The sequence below is a fragment of the Caloenas nicobarica genome, chromosome 2, assembly GCF_036013445.1.
Source record: "Caloenas nicobarica isolate bCalNic1 chromosome 2, bCalNic1.hap1, whole genome shotgun sequence".
Lineage (NCBI taxonomy): Eukaryota > Metazoa > Chordata > Aves > Columbiformes > Columbidae > Caloenas > Caloenas nicobarica.
Genome location: NC_088246.1, coordinates 164,836,962 through 164,849,677, shown reverse-complemented (window position 1 = coordinate 164,849,677; position 12,716 = coordinate 164,836,962). Strand labels below are relative to the sequence as shown.

At 66.8% G+C, this 12,716-nt stretch overlaps 2 protein-coding genes across 2 annotated transcripts; one reads left to right on the top strand and one right to left on the bottom strand.

Annotated features, from left to right (window-relative positions):
• Positions 1–2,695: 2,695 nt before the first annotated feature.
• Positions 2,696–5,407, bottom strand: LOC135986310 (forkhead box protein H1-like). The gene is made up of 3 exons (XM_065630269.1): positions 5,228–5,407; positions 3,997–4,101; positions 2,696–3,382 (listed from the first exon to the last, which is right to left on the bottom strand). Exons 1-3 carry the CDS (start codon positions 5,405–5,407, stop codon positions 2,696–2,698), a joined length of 972 nt encoding a protein of 323 aa, XP_065486341.1.
• A 4,135-nt stretch (positions 5,408–9,542) lies between these two features.
• TMEM276 (transmembrane protein 276) lies at positions 9,543–11,603 on the top strand. The gene is made up of 3 exons (XM_065627979.1): positions 9,543–9,602; positions 9,710–9,792; positions 10,869–11,603. The coding sequence occupies exons 2-3, from the start codon at positions 9,715–9,717 to the stop codon at positions 11,601–11,603; spliced, it is 813 nt and encodes a 270-aa protein (XP_065484051.1). The 5' UTR covers positions 9,543–9,602; positions 9,710–9,714.
• The last annotated feature ends 1,113 nt before the right edge of the window (positions 11,604–12,716 follow it).

Genomic DNA, 12,716 nt, shown 5'->3' with positions numbered 1-12,716 from the left:
ACCCCCCGGGGCGGGCGGGGACGGCGGGGGGTGGGCACGGGGTGGGGGGGCTGGGCATGGGCCGGCAGGTGGGGGGCAGACACCCGGGGGGGTCCCAGAGCAGGTGGGGGGCTCAACCCCGTGTGGGAATTGGGGGTCCTGGGGCAGGTGGGGGGCAGAGGCCTGGGGGGTTGTTGGGGGGTCTTGGGGCAGGTGGGGGGTTATTGGGGGGTCCTGGGGCAGGTGGGGGGCAGAGCCCTGCTGGCAGTGAGACCCCTGACACAAGACCTTGCCCCAGTGCCTCCAGTGCTCCCAGTGGCCCCAGTGCCCTCAGTGCCCACAGTGCTTCCAGTGTGCCCAGTGCCTCCAGTGACTCCAGTGCCCCTGGTACCCCGAGTGCCCACAGAGCTTCCAGTGCCCCTGGTACCCCCAATGCCCCTGGTACTCACAGTGTCCCCAGTGCTCCCAGTGCCCAGCCTCACAGCCCCCACCCCATAGGACACCGGTGCCCCCAGCCCTATCAGCCCCCGTTGTCCCCAGTCCCGTCACCCCCAGCCCCATCACCCCATGGCCCCCCAGCCCCATCCCTATCACCTCCATCACTCCCAGTCCCCATCCCTGCAGCCCCCAGCCCCCCGTAACCCCCAGCCCCATCACCCCCATCCCTGCAGTCCCCAGCCCCCCGTAACCCCCAGCCCCATCACCCCCATCCCTGCAGTGCCCCAGCCCCCCGTAACCCCCAGCCCCATCACCCCCATCCCTGCAGCCCCCCGCAACCCCCAGCCCCATCACCGCCAGCCCTGCAGCCCCCAGCACCCCCATTGCCCCCATCACCTGCACCCCACATCCCTGCAGCCCCCCCATCCCCATCACGCCCATCACCTGCATCTGATCTCCCCTACCCCTGCAGCCCCCCCATTCCCAGCCCCATCTTCCCCATCCCCATAACCCCCATTCCCATCTCTATCACCCCCATCCCTGCAGCCCCCCCATTCCCATCCCCATCACCCCCATCCCCATCACCCCCATCCCCATCTCCCCCACCCCTGCAGCCCCCTCATTCCCACCCCCATGTCCCCCATCCCCATTGCCCCCATTCCCATCCCCATCACCCCCATCCCCCCCATTCCCATCCCCATCACCTCCATCCCCATCACCCCCATTCCCACCGCCATGTCCCCCATCCCCACCACCCCCACCACCCCCATCACCCCCACTTCCATCCCGCCCCCCGCCGGTGCCGCCGCTCCTTTGTTGTGCAAAGGCCCCGGTGCCGCCAGCCCGGCTCCGCCACCGCCGGGGGGAACGGCCGGGGGGCGGGGAGGCGGCACAGGGGGTGGATGAGGAGTGGGGGTGAAGGGGGCCAGGGGGCCATGGGGTGCAGGGATGATGGGAGGACAGGGGATGGATGGGGTGCAGGGGATGGATGGGGGTCAGAGAGTGATGGGGGGCAGGGTGATGGTGCAGGGATGATGGGGGTGCAGGGATGGTGGGGTGCAGGGGTGATGGGGGTACAGGGGGTGCAGGGATGATGGGGTGCAGGGGATGGATGGGGTGCAGGGGGTGATGGGGGTGCAGGGATGATGGGGTGCAGGGATGATGGGGTGCAGGGGATGGATGGGGTGCAGGGGGTGATGGGGGTGCAGGGATGATGGGGGGCAGGGGGTGATGGAGGTGCAGGGGGTGATGCGGTGCAGGGATGATGGGGGGCAGGGGGTGATGGAGGTGCAGGGGGTGACGTGGTGCAGGGATGACGGGGGGCAGGGATGATGGGGTGCAGGGATGATGGGGTGCAGGGGATGATGGGGGTGCAGGGGGTGATGGGGGTGCAGGGGATGGATGGGGGTCAGAGAGTGATGGGGTTCAGGGATGATGGGAGGACAGGGGATGGATGGGGTGCAGGGGATGATGGGGTGCAGGGGTGATGGGGGTGCAGGGGGGGCAGGGAAGATGGGGTGCAGGGATGATGGGGTGCAGGGGATGGATGGAGGTGCAGGGGGTGATGTGGTGCCGGGATGACGGGGGGCAGGGGGTGATGGGGGTGCAGGGGGTGATGGAGGACAGGGGATGGATGGGGGTCAGGGGATGATGGGGTGCAGGGAGTGATGGAGGTGCAGGGGGTGATGTGGTGCAGAGATGACGAGGGGCAGGGGGTGATGGGGGTGCAGGGGGTGATGGGGTGCAGGGGATGGATGGGGGTCAGAGAGTGATGGCGTTCAGGGATGATGGGAGGACAGGGGATGATGGGGGTGCAGGGGATGATGGGGTGCAGGGGGTGATGGGGGGCAGGGGATGGATGGGGTGCAGGGATGACGGGGGGCAGGGGGTGATGGGGGGCAGGGGATGGATGGGGCTGATGGGGGGGCAGGGGATGGGGGGGAGCACAGTCCAGGGGCTGGAGCCCCCCCTCCAAGCTTTGCAGAGGGACCCCACTCTTGTGTGTCCCCCCATGACACACAGACACCACCTGCTGTTGTCACCGTTTGCTCTTTATTGGGGCCCATCCCGGGCAGGGGGGGATGACAAGGGGTGCAGCGGGTGACACGGGTGACAAGGACACAGTGTGTATGTGGGGGGGACACAGGTTGCTCTGACCTGGGGGGGACACCCAGGGTGGGCCGTATGTGTGGAGGGGTCACTTCTGGGTGCTGAGAGCTGCAAATGGGTGTGTGGGGGGGTCCCCCCGGGTGTCCCCAGCCCCCCAGTTTTGGGGGGGTCAGCGGTGCAGCGCGGGGTGCACGATGTCCCAGGGATGGCTCAGCCACACGTCGAAGATGCTTTTATTGGGGGGCATGGCCTGTGCCCCCCCCTCCGGCTCAGGATCGGGCCCGGGGGGGGGCGGGGGGCCGGGGGGCAGCACCCCCCAGCGCAGGGCGAGGAAGGGGGGGCCACTGGGGGGGGCCACAGCGTTGGGGGCCACGGTGGTGCTGTAGGAGGTGGGGAGCTGCCCCCAGGCTGGGGGGGGGTCAGCGCTGGGGGTAGCGGCCCCCCCGGATTGGGATGGCGGCGGGGCGACCCAAGGGGGTGCCGTGAGGTGCAGGAGGGGCGCAGACCCCCACACGCCGCCTGCGGGGGGGTCCCCAGGTGCCGGCGGGGGCGTCCCCGACTTGTTCGCGGGGTCCCCCCCCTCCGGGAAATCCCTGAGGAGGGACTCGATGGAGAAGCTGCGGCGGTGGGTGGGGGGTCCCGGGGGGCTGGAAGGGGAGTCGGGGGGCTCGGGGGGGGCCCGGGGAGGGTAGGGGTGTCCCCGCAGGATGAAGGGGGCCAGGTCCCGCGCGAAGGCGGCCGCCCCCCCCCGCGCCACCGCCGTGTTCTGCAGCTTGAGCGCGTCGGGGGGGATGCGGCTCACGTCCACCGTCCAGTAGTTGCCCTTGGCCTTGGGCTTGGCCGGGTCCTTCAGCACCTGACGGGGTGGGGGGGGACACACACACGGGGGATAATGGGACCCCCCCCCCGCCGGCCACGGCTGCACCCCGGGAGGGGCACCCAGACCCTCCCAGACCCAAGGACCCGCAGCCAAGCTGCCCCATCCCAGGGGATCCCCCCAAACCTGCTGCCCCCCATCCCAGGGATCCCCCCACCTCCCGTCCTTTCCCCAGACCCCCCCACCCCCAGTCCTGCTGCCCCCCCAACCCAAGGGACCCCCCTCCCATCTCTGCCATTCCCCCATCCTGAGGGACCCCCACTTTGAGGGGACCCCCCAGCCCTGCCAGTCTCCCCCCCCACAAAGGTGTCATCCCCCCCCTAACAAGATGTCCCCCCGCCCCCTCCTGCCCCATCCCCAGACACCCCCAGTTAAGCTGCCCCATCCCAGGGGATCCCCCCAAACCTCCTGCCCCCCCAATGACCCCCCCATCCCCACCCCAGTCATGTCCCCCCCAACCCATGGCCCCCCCCAAACCTCCTGCCCCATCCCAGAGCCCCCCATCCCCAATGACTCCCAGTCCTGCTGCCCCCCCAACCCAACGGACCCCCCCACCCCGAGTGACCCCCACTTTGAGGGCGTGACCCCCCCACCTTGGCGAAGCAGGGGTTGGAGGAGAGGTTGTGGCGGATCGAGTCCTTCCAGCCCTGGTAGCCCCCCCCGAAGAACGGGAAGAGGCGGCTGATGGCCTGGATGATCTGGGGGGGCACGGCAGCTTTGGGGGGGGCAGCACCCCCACGGCACCCCCCCAAAATTGAATCCACCCTCACTCCTGCACCTCCCACCCCCTGTTCCAACCCACACCCATGGGACCCCCGGAGCCCCCAACCTGCAGTGGGGACCCCCCCCCCCGCACCCAAAGGACCCTGTGACGGGAAGGGGGTGGGGGGGAGCAGGACGCCTGGGTCCTCCCCGGACGCCAGGGTCCCCCTGAGGGCGGGGGGGGAGGGGAGCCCGACAGACAGAGCGACAGAGGCGACAGAGCGACAGAGGCGACAGAGCGACAGACCCCCCGGCGCCGCTAATCCTGCCCCCCGCGGGGGCATCGGCGGGAGCCGGCCCGACCCCCCCGGGGCTGGATCCGGCCCGACCCCCCCCAGAGACCCTCGGAACACCCCCCGGGGCTGGATCCGGCTCATCCCCCCCCAGAAAAGACCCTCGGAACCCCGCCCGGGGCTGGATCCGGCTCATCCCCCCCCAGAAAAGACCCTCGGAACCCCGCCCGGGGATGGATCCGGCTGGTCCCCCCGCAAGAGACCCTCGGAATCCCCCCCGGGGCTGGATCCAGCTCGTCCCCCACCCAAAAAAGACCCTCGGAATCCCCCCCGGGGTTGGATCCGGCTGGTCCCCCCCCCAGAGACCCTCGGAATCCCGCCCGGGGCTGGAGCCCCCGCCCCGACCCACAGAACACGGCGCAGCCCCGACGGGGCGGGCGGGCGATAGGACCCGGGGGGATCCGGGGATGGCGAGGGGGTGGGACGGGGGTCGCGGGGGGGTCGCGGGGGGGTCCTGGGACAGCGTGGGGGCGGCTCGGGGGTCCCGGGGAGGTCCTGGCATGGGCGGGGGAGCTCGGGGGGCTCCTGAGAGTCCCGGACGGGGATGCGGGGAGTGCGGTGGTGCCGGGTCAGGGAGTCCCGGGGGATCGGGGGTCCCGGGGGGGGGTCCCGGGAGGGGGTGTCGGAGTGCGGGGGTCCCGGGGGTGCCTGGATGGGGGTCCCGGGGGTCCGGGACCGGGGCTGCCCACCCGAGGGGTCGTTGGGGGCTGATGGGTCGGGGGGTCCCGTAGGTGGGTGGGGGTCCCGGGAGGTCCCGGGGGGTCGGTACCTGGGCGAGCTTGAGGCGGCGGCCGGGGGCGGCGCGGATGACGAGGGCGATGAGCGCCAGGTAGGAGTAGGGGGGCTTGGGGTGGCGGCGGTACCGCTGGGGGCGGCCCCGGGAACCCCCCCGGGAAGCCCGGACCGACCCCGAGGCCGGAACCGACCCCGGGGGCGGCGGCGGCGACATGGCCGGAGGGGGGGGAGGGGCTGGGACCGAGCGGGTTTTATCTGAGAGCGACCCGGAACCGAGGGGAGGGGCGGGAATTGGGGGGGAGAGAGGGATGGGATGGGATGGATGGGGTGGGATGGATGGGATGGATGGGGTGGGACGGGATGGGGTGGGATGGGATGGATGGGGTGGCATGGGAAGAGATGGGATGGGTGGGATGGGATGGGGTGGGATGGGGTGGGATGGGATGGGGTGGGATGGGGTGGGATGGATGGGATGGGATGGGGTGGGATGGATGGGATGGGATGGGGTGGGATGGAATGGAATAGAATGGGATGGTATGGGATGGGGTGAGGTGGGGTGGGATGGGATGGATGGGATGGATGGGGTGGGATGGGATGGGATGGATGGGGTGGGATGGGATGGGGTGGGATGGGATGGGGTGGGATGGATGGGATGGGATGGATGGGATGGATGGGGTGGGATGGGAAGAGATGGGATGGGGTGGGATGGGATGGATGGGATGGGGTGGATGGGATGGATGGGGTGGGATGGGAAGAGATGGGATGCAGTGGGATGGGATGAGGATGGGATGGGGTGGGGTGGGATGGAATGGAATAGAATGGGATGGGATGGGATGGGGTGAGGTGGGGTGGGATGGGGTGGGATGGGGTGGGATGGATGGGATGGGATGGGGTGGGATGGATGGGATGGGATGGGGTGGGATGGAATGGAATAGAATGGGATGGTATGGGATGGGGTGAGGTGGGGTGGGATGGGATGGATGGGATGGATGGGGTGGGATGGGATGGGATGGATGGGGTGGGATGGGATGGGGTGGGATGGGATGGGGTGGGATGGATGGGATGGGATGGATGGGATGGATGGGGTGGGATGGGAAGAGATGGGATGGGGTGGGATGGGATGGATGGGATGGGGTGGATGGGATGGATGGGGTGGGATGGGAAGAGATGGGATGCAGTGGGATGGGATGAGGATGGGATGGGGTGGGGTGGGATGGAATGGAATAGAATGGGATGGGATGGGATGGGGTGAGGTGGGGTGGGATGGGATGGGATGGGATGGATGGGATGGGGTGGGATGGGATGGGATGCAGTGGGATGGGATGAGGATGGGATGGGGTGGCATGGGAAGAGATGGGATGGGGTGGGATGGGGTGGGATGGATGGGATGGGGCGGGGTGAGATAGGATGGGATGGGGTGGGGTGGGATGGAATGGAATAGAATGGGATGGGATGGGATGGGGTGAGGTGGGGTGGGATGGGATGGGTTGGGATGGGATGGGGTGGGATGGGATGGATGGGGTGGGATGGGATGGGATGGGTTGGGATGGGATGGGGTGGGATGGGATGGATGGGGTGGGATGGGATGGGATGGATGGGATGGCTGGGGTGGGATGGGAAGAGATGGGATGGGGTGGGATGGGATGGGGTGGGATGGATGGGATGGGATGGGGTGGGATGGATGGGATGGGATGGGGTGGGATGGAATGGAATAGAATGGGATGGTATGGGATGGGGTGAGGTGGGGTGGGATGGGATGGATGGGATGGATGGGGTGGGATGGGATGGGATGGATGGGGTGGGATGGGATGGGGTGGGATGGGATGGGGTGGGATGGATGGGATGGGATGGATGGGATGGATGGGGTGGGATGGGAAGAGATGGGATGGGGTGGGATGGGATGGATGGGATGGGGTGGATGGGATGGATGGGGTGGGATGGGAAGAGATGGGATGCAGTGGGATGGGATGAGGATGGGATGGGGTGGGGTGGGATGGAATGGAATAGAATGGGATGGGATGGGATGGGGTGAGGTGGGGTGGGATGGGGTGGGATGGGGTGGGATGGATGGGATGGGATGGGGTGGGATGGATGGGATGGGATGGGGTGGGATGGAATGGAATAGAATGGGATGGTATGGGATGGGGTGAGGTGGGGTGGGATGGGATGGATGGGATGGATGGGGTGGGATGGGATGGGATGGATGGGGTGGGATGGGATGGGGTGGGATGGGATGGGGTGGGATGGATGGGATGGGATGGATGGGATGGATGGGGTGGGATGGGAAGAGATGGGATGGGGTGGGATGGGATGGATGGGATGGGGTGGATGGGATGGATGGGGTGGGATGGGAAGAGATGGGATGCAGTGGGATGGGATGAGGATGGGATGGGGTGGGGTGGGATGGAATGGAATAGAATGGGATGGGATGGGATGGGGTGAGGTGGGGTGGGATGGGATGGGATGGGATGGATGGGATGGGGTGGGATGGGATGGGATGCAGTGGGATGGGATGAGGATGGGATGGGGTGGCATGGGAAGAGATGGGATGGGGTGGGATGGGGTGGGATGGATGGGATGGGGCGGGGTGAGATAGGATGGGATGGGGTGGGGTGGGATGGAATGGAATAGAATGGGATGGGATGGGATGGGGTGAGGTGGGGTGGGATGGGATGGGTTGGGATGGGATGGGGTGGGATGGGATGGATGGGGTGGGATGGGATGGGATGGGTTGGGATGGGATGGGGTGGGATGGGATGGATGGGGTGGGATGGGATGGGATGGATGGGATGGCTGGGGTGGGATGGGAAGAGATGGGATGGGGTGGGATGGGATGGGGTGGGATGGATGGGATGGGGTGGGGTGGGATGGGATGGGGTGAGGTGGGGTGGGATGGGATGGATGGGGTGGGATGGGATGGGAAGAGATGGGATGGGGTGGGATGGGATGGGGTGGGATGGATGGGATGGGTGGGGTGGGATGGGATGCAGTGGGATGGGATGGGGATGGGATGGGGTGGGATGGCATGGGACGGGATGGGATGAGATGGCATGGGATGGGATGGGGATGGGGATGGGAATGGGATGAGATGGGATGGAGTGACACCATGCACAGTGCAGAGTGACACGCACACCTTTGCACCCTTGCACACCTTTCCACACCTTTGCACGCTTGCACAGTGGCACACACACATTTGCACTCACCAAACACACCTTTGCACACCCTTGTGTGCCCCGGCACACCTTTACACCCTTGCACAGTGACATACACACCTTTGCACACCCTTTGCACACCTTTGCACCGTTACACTGTGACACACACAGCTTTGCACACCCTTGCACACCACCCACACACCCTTGCACACTTGCATATCCTTGCACTACTTTACACAGCCATGTACACCTTTGCACACCCTTGCAACACCTCCTTCACACCCTTGCACACCTCCTACACATTTTTGCACACCTTTGCACACTTGCCCAACCCACGCAAGCCTTTGCACCCTTGCGTAGTGGTATGTGCACCATTGCACACTTTTGTACACCTTTGCATGCTTGTGCAGTTGCACACACAGTTTTGCACATGCCAAACACACCCTTGCAAAGTGATACATGCAATTTTGCACACTTTTGCACACCCTTGCTCACCTTTGCATGTTCCCTCCCCAACTTTGTACGCTTGCACGTTGACATAAACATCTTTGCACACCCTTGTACACGTTTGCATGCTTGCACATTTGCTCACACACCTTTGCAGATGCCAAACACACCCTTGCACCCCTTTGCACCCTTGGCATGGTGACACACACCCCTTTGCATGCTTACACATCCTTGCACACCTTTGCACATTTGCACATCCTTGCACAACTTGCAGCCTTGCACAATGACATACACACCTTTGCACACCCTTGCACACCTTTGCACCCTTGCACGTTCACATACACAGCTTTGCACGCCCCCCACCCCTTTTCAGCCTTATAGGTTGACATACACACCTTTGCACACTTGCACACCCTTGCACACCCTTGCACCTTGACACACACCCCCTTGCACACTTGCACGTCCTTGCACACCTTTGCACACCCTTGCACACCTTTGCAGCCTCGCACACCTTTGCAGCCTTGCACATTGACATACACACCTTTGCACACTTGCACAGCCTTGCACACCTTTGCACAGTTGCACGGTGACGCACACACCCCTTAGCACGCCCCCCCCCACCTTTGCACGCTTGCACGGTGGCACGCGCACCCTTGCACACCTTTGCACGCCCCGCGCGCAGCCCCTCTGGCCCCGCCCATCGCCCCGCCCCATTCATGTGACCCCGCCCACCCGCTGCTCTTGGCCCCGCCCCGCGCGACGCTCCAGCCCCCGCATCTCTGTGGCCGCTCCCGGAGGCCGGAAGTGCCGGTACCGGGAACGGCGCGGAGGGGGGGAAGCGGTCGGTGGGACCCCCGGGGGTGGGTGGGTGACCCGGTGACCCCCCCCGCCCTGAGCACCCCCCTCGTTCCCCGCAGGACCCATGGGTGCCGCCGGCCGGGCCGTGTCCCAGGCGCTGCTCGGGGCCGTGTGCCTGTTCTGTGCCCACCGGGCCCGCCAGGTCAGCGGGGACACCGGGGAGGGGGCGCGGGGGGACACGCGGGGACAGTTTGGGACAGGGGCAACGTCGGGTGGGCCGGGCCGGGCAGCGGGATCGGGCCCCATCACCGGGATCGGGTCCTGGAGCCAGGATCGGGCCCCTTCTCCAGGATCGGGCCCCACCGCCCAGGATCGGGCCCCATCCTCAGGATCGGGCCCCTTCTCCAGGATCGGGCCCTGGCGACCGACTGGTCACATGTCGCCAGGATCGGGCCCCCGATCCTGGAGAGGGGGCCCGATCCTGGCACCCAACTGGTCACCAAATGCTCCCATGTCACCCAACCTGTCCCATGTCACCCGGGCCATCCTGTGTCCCCAGGATCGGTCCCATGTCACCCAGCCCCGTGTCACCGGGATGCTCCCTTGTCACTATGACCGTTCAGTGTCACCGGGACGGTCTCATGTCACGGGGCCACTTCTGTGTCACCCAGCCCGTCCCCATGTCTCTCATCTGGTCCCCTGTCACCAGACTGGTCCCATGTCACCCACCAAGTCCCCTGTCACCAGGATGGTTCCATGTCACCCGCCCAGTCCCCTGTCACCCGACTGGTCCCATGTCACCCGGCCAGTTCCGTGTCACCCATCTAGTCCCCTGTCACCGGGATGATCCCATGTCACCCAGCCGGTTCCATGTCACTGAGCTGGTCCCTTGTCACTGGGATGGTCCAATGTCACTTGGCCAGTTCTGTGTCACTGGACTGGTCCCATGTCACCTGGCCAGTCCCCTGTCACCACGTCCCATGCCACCTGGCCATTTCCTTGTCACCCACCCAGTCCCCTGTCACCGCACTGTCCCCACGTCACCAGGATGGTCCCATGTCACCCATCCAGTCCCCTGTCACCTCACTGGTCCCTGTCACCAGGATGGTCCCTTGTCACTGGGGTGATCTGTCACCTGGCCAGTTCCCTGTCACCCAGCCGGTCCCTGTCACCAGGATGGTCCCATGTCACCCATCCAGTCCCCTGTCACCTCACTGGTCCCACGTCACCCACCCAGTCCGGTGCCACCTCCCGCTCACCTGTCCCCTCTGTCCCCAGGTGACCCCCGGCCCGGCCGCCGGGTTCCTGCTGCAGGCGCTGGGGACGGCGAGTGACGCCCTGGAGCCCCTTTGGTCCTCGGGGACACCGGGAGGTGACACCGTCGCCGATCCCCTCCCTGGCTCCTGGGTCTCGGCCATGCTGGCCCAACCCCTGGTGGCCTTTGGCTTCCACCGGCGCAGCGGTGACCGCGCCACCGCCAACCTGCTGCTGGGGGTGACGGTGACACTGGCCCCCGCCGCCGCGCGCCTGCCGCCCGAGGGCCGGCTGCTGGCCGCCCGCGCCGTCACCGTCCTCGTCACCGGCGCCATTGTCACCCTGGCCGCGCTGACCGGCAACGCGGCCGCCGCGCTCGGTGGCCTCCTGCTCCTCGCCGGGAACCTGCTGCCGTGGGGACATGTGGTGGCACCTGGGGACACGCTGCCCGGGGGACGCCCGGGGGTGGTGGCACAGGACACGCTGCCCGGGGGACACCTGGGGGTGGTGGCACCTGGGGACACGCTGCTGTGGGGACACCCATGGGTGCTGGCGGCCGCCAACCTGCTGCTGCTGCGGGCGCTGCGGGCGCCGCTCCCCGGGGACAGTGACAACGCCGGGGACAGCGATGGGGACAATGATGGGGACACAGAGCAGGCAGTAAAGCCGGCGGCTGGTGACGGTTATGGCCTCGTTGGTGACATTGGGTGGCGTTGTGGTGGGGACACGGGTGATGTCGCTGTTAAGGGTGTTTGTTAGTGGGGGTCCCCCAGTGCACCTGGGGGGGCCCTGGGGTGGCACCCTGGGTGGGGGTCACCTGTGTGTCACCCTGGGGTCCCTGGGGTGTCACCCTGGGAGAAGGTCCCTAACGTGGCACCCTGGGGTCCCTTGGGTGGCACCCTGGGTGGGGGTCTCAACATGACATCTTGGGGTGGCACCTTGTGATGGGGGACCCCGACATGGCACCCTGGGGTGGGGGTCCCTGGTGTGTCACCCTGGGGTGGGGGGGGGTCCCTGGGGTGTTACCCTGGGGGGTCTCTGGGGTGTGACCATGGGTGGGGGTCCCTGGGGTGGCACCCTGGGGTGGGGGTGTCCCCGGGGTGTCACCCTGGGTGGGGGTGCCTGACATGGCACCCTGGGGTCCCTGGGGTGACACCCTGGGGTGGGGGGGTCCCTGAAGTGTCACCCTAAGTGGGGGTCACCTGTGTGTCATTCTGGGGGTCCCTGGGGTGGGGGTCCCAACATGAAACCCTGGAGTGGCACCTTGTGGTGGGGGACCCCGACATGGCACCCTGGGGTGGGGGTCCCTGGTGTATCGCCCCGGAAGGTCCCTTGGGTGGCACCCTGGGTGGGGGTCCCTGAGGTGTCACCCTGGGTGGGGGTCACCTGTGTGTCATCCTGGGCGTCCCTGGGGTGACACCCTGGGTGGGGGTCCCTGACATGGCAGCCTAGAGTGGGGGTCCCCAACCTGTCACCCTGGGGTGACACCCTGAATAGGGGTCACTGGTTTGTCACCCTGGGTGGGGAACTGGTCACACTGGGACAGGGGAACTGGGACACTGGGTTACTGGTCACACTGGGGCACTGGTCACCTGAGGGCACTGGGGACACTGGGGCTGGGGGACATTGGAGGCACTGGGACTGGGGGCACTGGTCAAACTGGGGCTGGGGGCACTGGGGACATGGGGGGCACTGGTCACACTGGGACTGGGGGTACTGGGTGCACTGGTCACACTAGGTTTGGGGACACTGGGGCACTGGTCACACTGGGACTGGGAGCACTGGGGACACTGGTCACACTGGGATGGGGGCACTGGGGCACTGGTGGCACTGGGAGGACTGGTGGCACTGGGGCGCGTCTGTGGGGTTCCT

Bases quoted from the DNA above. Each gene is read 5' to 3' on its own strand.
- LOC135986310 (XM_065630269.1), bottom strand. From the start codon at position 5,407: ATGTCGCCGCCGCCGCCCCCGGGGTCGGTTCCGGCCTCGGGGTCGGTC. The intron at 4,102-5,227 runs GTACCGACCCCC...GTGCCCCCCCAG, and splicing joins GCCGCCTCAAGCTCGCCCAG to ATCATCCAGGCCATCAGCCG. The intron at 3,383-3,996 runs GTGGGGGGGTCA...CCACCCCGTCAG, and splicing joins CCAACCCCTGCTTCGCCAAG to GTGCTGAAGGACCCGGCCAA.
- TMEM276 (XM_065627979.1), top strand. From the start codon at position 9,715: ATGGGTGCCGCCGGCCGGGCCGTGTCCCAGGCGCTGCTCGGGGCCGTG. The intron at 9,793-10,868 runs GTCAGCGGGGAC...CTCTGTCCCCAG, and splicing joins GTGCCCACCGGGCCCGCCAG to GTGACCCCCGGCCCGGCCGC.